General features: G+C 43.1%; 1 protein-coding gene across 1 annotated transcript; it reads left to right on the top strand.

Moving 5' to 3' along the window:
• Window positions 1-2,722: 2,722 nt before the first annotated feature.
• Window positions 2,723-9,040, top strand: crebl2.S (cAMP responsive element binding protein-like 2 S homeolog). The gene is made up of 4 exons (XM_018254809.2): window positions 2,723-3,032; window positions 6,330-6,527; window positions 8,165-8,309; window positions 8,396-9,040. Coding segments are annotated over exons 1-4 (360 nt in total). The 5' UTR covers window positions 2,723-3,017; the 3' UTR covers window positions 8,398-9,040.
• Window positions 9,041-9,507: the final 467 nt, after the last annotated feature.

Here is a 9,507-nt window from a genome sequence, read left to right on the forward strand (position 1 = left end):
ATTTAGTGTGACCCTTTGTAATTAATTCTTTATTAGTTGTTTCCTATTCTGACTCTTCAACTGTCACCAGACCAAGGACTGAGAAGCTGCTTTTTTATATTCATTGTCCTTCTGTTCTTTGTTTTGAGAAGTTCAGTTTGAGTTACCCCTTAAACGGACTCCCTGGTCTCACTGACTGAACTCCCGGCACCTTCATGTCTCCCCCTCCTGAACTAAGTGTTCCACCCCCGGCCCAAACTATTATTAATCCCCCCCTCTCCTCACTCAGCTCTTTATTCCCCATGTCTTTTATCTACTTACTCAGTTGTCCCATTATTAAGCCCCTGTTTTCCCACAAAGAAATAGGGAATGAAGCCTGTGATTAAGTGTTGGTGTAAATGAAAGACGTGAGGCAGAGGACACAATAAATCTTTTCTACTTGATTTCTACTACTTGGTGGAAGATTGTCTTTATTTGAGTGTCCGCTCCCCATGCTGAGGGTTTAGGGCGGTGCACCTGGGCCACTTCCCAAATGTGGTGAGTAAATACTTCACTTCATGGAGACCCCTCGCTATCTTCTCATAATGACCATGAAATAGGCCAAATGGTCAGAAGCAAGAGGAGTTTTCCTGGTTTCCCAATGGGCCAGTCCAACACTGACTGCAACTAAATCTATTTAGCAAAACTCCCTGCATCTTATCTTTGTATGTCCTGCATCCGAACCTTCCGGCAACACCTGCATCTTGTCTCTGTATCTCCTGAGGCCACCTTGCAGAGCTGCATTTTGGATTTTTAGCTCCTAAAACTACTACTACTTTTCTGCTTCATGGCAGGGGCGTCCCTGGCAACACTTCCTACAAAACATTTGTTGCTTTTCATCCCAGGATTGAACTATGTGCCCTAAGCTTCCAGTGCTTGACCCCAATCACATATGTCCCTGACCTTAGAACTCAGAATATCTGCAAAGGGATTTATACAGTCTATTCCCCCACTGGAATTTACCCAATTCTCAACCCCCAATGGCCTTCTGCGCCCCTCCCTCTGCCTAAAGGAGCCCAGCCAAGGTTAATTCCCATCAGACCTTCCACAGGCCCATATACCCAGTGCCGGATTATTATAAGAGCAAACTGGTCTCCAAGGGCCCAAGCCTAAATACTGAAATGTGTCCCTGGAAATCCTGTCATTTAGTTAATCCTCCCCTGTGCATTACATCTTTCAACTTGTGAAATGGGCCCTGGATTTCAAATCTATAAAAACATGCAAAACAGAGCATAAAACCCCCATATAGGGAATTCCCCTTGATGAACTATGAAAACCGGGCATGGTTTCTGATGATTGACGCGGCGATCACAATTGGCCATCCTAGGGGGGTGGTGGGGGTGGAAACAAAAGGGGCGGGCTGTGATGTGAAAGGGGGTGGAGCCACGGCACGCAATGGCCAGAAGGTGGAGAAAAGGTAAGCTTTTTAGCGGATTGGGGGCGGGTCAAGGGCTTTTGTTAGGGGTATTACACCTTTAACGGCAGCTACATTGCCGGTAAATTTGTAATACCAGCACTGGCCTTAGCGGGTGTTTTACCGGCTGGGCCGGTAAAATACCGTCTGGTAGGCAATTCTACCCCTTAAAATTCTGCCGCCCTAGGCCCGGGCCTTTCTCAGAGTTACCACCTTTTAGATTTGGCCCTACTGCCCAGTGACGTAGTGGCTGGGCCACATAAAGGCGGGATTGTGCCATTTTGGGGGCAGGGTTATGACATTCTGGGGCAGGATTATGATGTTTCGGTGGGGGATTCATGGAGTTTCACCAGGATGGGACTGATGGTGAATTTGTAATACCGGCCTTACCTGGTATTTTACCAGCCAGATGGCAACCCTAGCCTTTCCACAAACCTGGGCCTGAGCTCCACAGAACTGAAGGTAGTAACCTAGGGTGGCCACATTCAAACATGTATGGAATCCACTGCCTCCATGGCTAATTAACAATTAATTTACATGCATGCTGCAGACTGAACTGATTTATGTACAGCCATGCATCTAAATGAATTGCTAATGAGCCATGGAGGCTGTGGATTCCATACATGTTGGGTTTTAAAACAAACACACCGTTTTTTCCAGCACAGGAGAACACTACATTTTATTGTTATACCTTTAAATTCCTTTCATTTTTTTGGTGTTACTGTTCCTTTAAACTTGTACGCACGCTTCATAGGAAACTAGGGAAGCACCGAATCCACTATTTTGGGGAACCGAATTTGGATTCGGCCGAACCGCCGAATCTTTTGCGAAAGAATCTACATATGCAAATTAGGGGTGGGAATCTGAAAATATTTTTACTTCCTTGAGATTTTCCTCATTTGCATATACAGATTAGGATTCAGTTCGGCCGGGCAGAAGGATTCGAAGAATCCAAATTCTGCTGAAAAAGGTTGAATCCCGAATTCGGTGCATCCCTATAGGAAACTGAAGAATCTTTATCCTACAAAAAAAAAAAAAGCAAACTCATACAGCCTGAGCTACATCTATAATAGAATAGGACAATAAGCATGATAAAGCTGCACCTGCCTTGTGCTATGACTGGTGCTTTCTGGGATATGTAGTCTCTTCCATCCGGAAGTCTGACTAGTTCTATACATTCGCGAACTACGTTATCCGTCAGACTAAGCGACGTAGTTGTTGGTACCACGTGCCTGTCGCCGCGCTGTGGGAAGTGTAGTTTATCGCTCGCCCTTTTGATTCGTTTCCGGACAGCGGGGCGTAGGCGAGAGAACTACACTTCCCATAAGCCAGTTCGGCTTCCTTGCTTGCAGTTTTTTTTTAGAAGCGGAGCAGCAGAGTTAGTAAACACAGATGGGATTCCCATAGCAGGCCTGGCTGGAAGTGACAGTGAGAGCTCGGGCATAGCGGGGAGCGAGCGTGTGGTTTGTTCAATGTCAGTTCAATGAGGATTCGTGCGGGTTCCACTAGCGGTCAGTGTGTGAGTCATCTCTGAACTGAGTAACGGGCTGAGCCTGAGGGAATCACAAGTTCTTCCTCTCCACATATGGATGACAACAAGGTGATGTCTGTATTAGTGTCTGTAGGACTGGCTGCAGAAGTGCACGTGACTGGTAACCCATAGCAACCTGCCAGCTGTTTAAAGGGAATCAAACTTTTTCTTTTATATATAATTCAGCTGTTATCTTGGATATGAGTGCAAGACTGTGTGTTTACTTCTTTAAGTAAATTTTTAGTATGTTATACAAAGGCCAAGTCAAAGCATCTTTTCTATTGGTCTTCATTATGTATTTTTATATTATTTGCCTTCTTCTGCTTTCAAATGGGGGGTCACTGACCCTATCTAAAAAAACAAATGCTCTCTAAGGCTACAAATGTATTGTTATTTCTACCTCATCTTTCTATTCAGGCCTCTCATATTCATATTCCAGTCTCTTATTCAAATCAACGCTTGGTTGCTAGGGGAATTTGGACCCTAGTAACCAGATCTTTCTTTTTCTCCTGACTCCTTAAACAATGTAGCGGCTCAGTTCTCCTCCAGGTCTGGAAATCTTCTTGGGTTACTGTTTCTGGAGTCACAACGAGCAGTGCACTGAATATAACAAACTGCTTTTAAAGGGGTTGTTCCCCTTTAAGTTAACTTCCAGTATGTTCTAGAATGGCTAATTCTAAGCAGCGTTTCTGTTGGCCTCTGTTTTTTTTCTTTTTTATAATCAATGCATGGTTGCTAGGGGAATATGGACCCTAGCAACCAGATGGCCGAAACTGCAAACTGGAGAGCTGCTGAATAAAAAGCTAAATAACTCCAAGGAACAGGAAATCTACAGAGGAATTTTATTGCCAATAGATTAGCCACAATAGAGCAAGCTAGAATGCTATATTTATTCTGCAGAATACTTTACCATACCTGAGTAAACAGCTCTAGAAGTTCTGTGTTTGTTTAGGATAGCAGCTGCCATATTAGCTTGGTGTGACATCACTTCCTGCCTGAGTCTCTCCCTGCTCACTTATAGCTCTGGGCTCAGATTACAGCAGGGAGTGAGAGAGGAGCAAACTGAGCATGCTCAAGCCCTAGCCCTGGAGGTTTAAGCTGAAAACAGTTAGTCTGATACAGAAGCCCATGAGTACACAATAGAAGGAAAGAAATGTGATGTTTCTTTTGACAGAGGACTCAGAGCAGCATTACTTTGAGGATTTACTGGTGTATTTATATAGACCTTTCTGATAAAGCTTACTTAGTTTTAGCCTTTCCTTCTCCTTTAAAGAGCACAAATAATAAAAAAGGAAAACCAATTGCAAATGGTCTCAGAATATCCCTCTCTACGACTTCTACGACATACTAAACGTTAGCAGAAAAGAGCAATGATGTGCTTATCTGACTAATATTAGTGGCACAAGTTCCGGTATAGACTAATAATGTGGCATTTCCCGATGCCTCCTGTCACTGGCATGAATGGAAACTGCCTGTCACCACTTTTTTATTTTGGATTCGGCTGAACCCCCAACTCCTTTGCAAAAGATTCAGCCGAATACCGAACTGGGATACTAATTTGCATATGCAAATTAGGGGTGGTAAGGGGAAAACATTTTTTACTTCCTTGTTTTGTGACAAAAAGCCACGTGATTTTCCCTCCCTACCCCTAATTTGCATATGCAAATTAGGATTCAGATTCGGTTTGACTGGGCAGAAGGATTCGTCCGAATCCTGCTGAAAAAGACTGAATCCTGAACCGAATCCTGGATTCGCTGCATCCCTAGTTTTTCTTTTTTAACCTCCCATGAAATTCGACCAATCGCAATTTAATAATAAATAATTCGGATGAATAGAATCGATCCGAAAACTGAAAACAAATTGGATTCGAATTTAAAATAAAACTCGAATGTCAGGAAGGTGGCAACCATCTTCAAATTGATCCCTGGGCCTCTCTTTAAAGGGATACTGTCATAGGAAAAAATTTTTTCAAAATGAATCAGTTAATAGTGCTGCTCCAGCAGAATTCTGCACTGAAATCCATTTCTCAAAAGAGCAAACAGATTTTTTTATATTCAATTTTGATAAACTTCAATTACTCTTTACTGCTGTACTGCAAGTTGGAGTGATATCACCCCCCTCCCTTTTTCCCCCCAGCAGCCAAACAAAAGAACAATGGGAAGGTAACCAGATAGCAGCTCCCTAACACAAGATAACAGCTGCCTGGTAGATCTAAGAACAACACTCAATAGTAAAATCCAGGTCCCACTGAGACACATTCAGTTACATTGAGAAGGAAAAACAGCAGCCTGCCAGAAAGCATTTCTCTCCTAAAGTGCAGGCACAAGTCACATGACTGGGGGCAGCTGGGAAATTGACAAAATGTCTAGCCCCATGTCAGATTTCAAAATTGAATATAAAAAAAAATCTTTTTTATCTTTTGAGAAATGGATTTCAGTGCAGAATTCTGCTGGAGCATGTTTTCCGATGACAGGATCCCTTTAAAGGGGTTGTTAACCTTTGAGATAACTGTTAGTATGATGTAGGGAGGGGATATTCTGAGACTATTTGCAATTGGTTTCCATATATTATTATTTGTGGCTTTTGAGTTATTTAAAATAGCTTTTTATTCAGCAGCTCTCCAGTTTGTAATTTCAGGCATCTGGTTGCTAGGGTCCAAATACCCTAGTAACCATGCATTGTTTTGAATAAGAGACTGAAATATGAATAGGAGAGGTCTGATTAGAAAGATCAGGAACAATAACAATACATTTGTAGCCTTACAGAGCATTTGTTTTTAGATGGGGTCAGCGACGTCCATTTAAAACCTGCAAAAAATCAGAAGAAAAAGGCAAATAATTGTAAAACTATAAAAATAAATAAATAATGAAAACCAATTGAAAAGTTGATAAGAATTGGCTGTTCTACAATATAATAAAAGTGACCTTAAAGGTGAACCCCCCCCCCCTTTAAACAGCAATTCAGCAGGTTTTAGGTGGCGAATAGTTGAATTTGAGTTCTTAAAGGGCCAGAGTATGATCAATCTCGAAAATCAAACTCGAATCATATTTGAATAACTCCCAAGTCGAATTTGACAGTTTTAACCATACAAAAAAAACTCAAATTCAATTTTTCAATTCGCCCCTTTGATAAATCTGCCCCACAGAGTCATTGGAATATTTATACACACTAAGGCTCAAGGAACGTGGGAGACAATGTTGTCTTCACCTCGAAGATTCCACAATGGTTTCCAGTTCAAGTGACTGGGAGGCAGAAATGATCCTGGAAAGCTTTGGTGGAGAATGCGGCCTATATAACATATACACACAACCAGTTTCGGAGGTCTAAGAAATCTCTCACCATTTTGCGTTCCATCTTGGTTCATAGGTATCCGGTGGGAAGGTGAAGAAGCCTGGCAAGAGGGGGAGAAAACCTGCCAAGATAGATTTAAAGGCCAAGCTGGAGCGCAGCAGACAGAGCGCCCGAGAGTGCAGAGCCAGGAAGAAGCTCCGTTACCAGTACCTAGAGGAGCTGGTGTCCAGCCGAGAACGAGCCATCTGTGCCCTGCAGGAGGAACTGGAAATGGTGAGGTTGGCGTTCCGATAAGATCCCTTATGTACAGGTTAAAGGCCTTCGCTCAATGGGGGGATTGTGTCCTTAAAGGATAAGTAAACCTATAGAATAAGTGAATGTAAAATTGATGAGAGTGTTATTCCAAGCCCTTTTATCTTTACGTTCATTATTTATTTTCTTTTTATTCCAAGATATTAAGGGATACATGTGCTGTTAATATGAATGAATTTTGTTCCAACAGCGCCACCTGCTGGTCAGTTTCTGACCAGTCTGACCACCAAGTAGTCAAGGAAGTTGTCAGGAGATAGAAAGAAGCTGCTCTGATGTTCTTCTGCTTAGGAAAACAATTAGAAACCTTTCTCAAATCTTTCCTAAGCAGAAGAACATCAGAGCAGACTCTTGCTTTCTCCTGACAACTTCCTTGACTACTTGGTGGTCAGACTGGTCAGAAACTGACCAGCAGGTGGCGCTGTTGGAACAAAATTCATTCATATTAACAGCACATTAGTGATGTGCAGGCCGGCCCAATACCCGCGGGTCAGGTGGGTTCAGGGCGACCTCGCATTCTTCTTCGCAGGTGGTGGGCATCATCGGCGGGGTTGGCGCGAGTCTATAAAAGGAACCAGGTATTTGGATGAGGGCGGGCGCGGGCTAAGGGAGGGTGGATTAGGGTCGGGGAAATCCCTTAATATCTTGGAATAAAAAGAAAAATAATGAATGTAAATGACAAAAGGGCTTAGAACAGCACTCTCATCAATTTTACATTCACTTATTTTAAAGGTTTACTTATCCTTTAAGGGGTGACTTTGCATAAATATAAAGTATTTATTGCCCCTGGATACAATATGTGTTGTATCTCTGCTCTGGATTGTGTGCAGAGCATTTGCCCCTGCTTGGATCCGGCTGATGAGAGCAGTTCTGGCACTGGCTATGGACCAGTGTAAATCCCTGTATTCAGGAGCTGACAGTTTGTAATAAACAGAGCAGAGAGAGGAAATTATATTTCTTCCTTCACTGTTTGTACTCGCGTTATTTAGTCATGCGCTGATGTCATCTTTGGCACAGAGGTCATTTTTAGTGCTCACACTTTTCCAGGGTAATTAGTGCTTGGGAAGAAGAATCTGGCACCCACATTTATTTGGCTTTATTAATGCTGAATCTGGCATTGACAAAGTCAAAGAGTTCCAATTGTTGTTTTTCTATTCAGGAAAGTTGTAAGTTAGTTGGCCACCCACGGCTGTATATTTGTATTTATACATATAGGAGGAGGGAGGTGCCATATTGATTCCCTTAGACAGTACAGTATGAGGGTATAGCTTATTGTGTGCCCAGAACATTCCTTCTCTGTATATTTGTATTTATACATATAGGAGGAGGAGGTGCCATATTGATTCCCTTAGACAGTACAGTATGAGGGTATAGCTTATTGTGTGCCCAGAACATTCCTTCTCTGTATATTTGTATTTATACATATGGGAGGAGGAGGTGCCATATTGATTCCCTTAGACAGTACAGTATGAGAGTATAGCTTATTGTGTGCCCAGAACATTCCTTCTCTGTATATTTGTATTTATACATATGGGAGGAGGGAGGAGCTTATTGTGTGCCCAGAACATGTTTTCATATAACCTGCTCTCCTGTGTTTCCAGTACAAACAATGGTGCGCAGCAATGGACCAAGGGAAAATTCCATCGGAGATCAAAGCGCTGCTCAGTGGGGAAGATTTAAAGGCTGCACAGAAGCAAGTGAAACATCACAGAGCAGTTAAATCAGAGCCGAGTGAGAAGCGTCCGTGTGAGTATGAGTGATGGCTGGTGTATAATGAAAGCCAATAGACAAGCAGCATCACATATGAACATCCCATGTGTTCTCTCTTTCAGGAACATCTTTTCCCCGGACCAATTCATCTACCGACGGCCCCTGTCTCTCGGAGAGAAGGATGGGCTCTAACACCCGGGGTCTCTGCACTGCTGCTTCCTCTGCCTTTTCTTTGGGGATCGCTGATCATGAGGGCGACACCTGGTGGCGAAAGAGTGAAATCACTTCAGCTTTTTATTTTTCCAGCAAAATCCTGCTGTTAAAGAGCGCCGCGTAGTTCTCCTTCTTCAATGCAGAAAGAAAAAGGTTTTGGTCACATGTTGAGGAATATACTCCCTGGTTTGATGAAACTTCAGACCAGCGGAACGTAGAGAATTCACGATAACTTGTGCGTCAGCGTCTGGAAGTCTCCGTGGAATTAGCGTCAGCGTTAGAACTCCAGCTCTGGATTTCCGGTATTGGGCCCATAGATGGCTTTGGATCCATATTGCGTCCTCCGTTATTGTGACCCTTAATCCATAGCACCCTGAGGACATCGGATGTTTTATCAATTGGGGGATGTCCCAACTGTCTTCCGTTTGTTAAAGGGAAAGTTAACTGTCAGTTACCGCTGTCTGGTTCGGTGACGCTAGCAGCCGTTTAGTTTATATACAGAGCTGGAATCACAATAGACCAATTGCATTTTGTCTTAAACTCCTGCAATCATACTAACATGATCTTTCTCAGTAATTTAAAAGCTTCAGGGGGCTGGAATCGCAGTGGTGCAATGGTTGCAGGTGGGTTGGCCAGTGGGCATGCACTTCAATTGGTGGGCGGACAGAGCAAGGTTGTATTTAGGCCGGTAGTCATATATACAAGTCTAGAAGCCCTTTTGCAAGGTCCCATTGAGCACTGGGTATAAAACTATTCACTTGCGCCTGTTGGATGACATGTTTCCTGGTGAGGGTTCCTAGGGGTAGCAGCAATCTTACTAGGAGTAGTCTTTGATATTTAAAGGAGAACTAAAGCCTAACTAAAGAAGTAGCTAGAAATGTTGTACATGATGTTTTGTGCTTCTGTACCAGCCCAAGGCAACCACAACCCTTTAGCAGTAAAGATCTGTGTCTCCAAAGATGCCCCAGTAGCTCCCCATCTTCTTTTCTGCTGATTCACTGCACATGCTCTGTGCTGCTGT

This window comes from Xenopus laevis, chromosome 3S, assembly GCF_017654675.1.
Source record: "Xenopus laevis strain J_2021 chromosome 3S, Xenopus_laevis_v10.1, whole genome shotgun sequence".
Taxonomy (NCBI): domain Eukaryota; kingdom Metazoa; phylum Chordata; class Amphibia; order Anura; family Pipidae; genus Xenopus; species Xenopus laevis.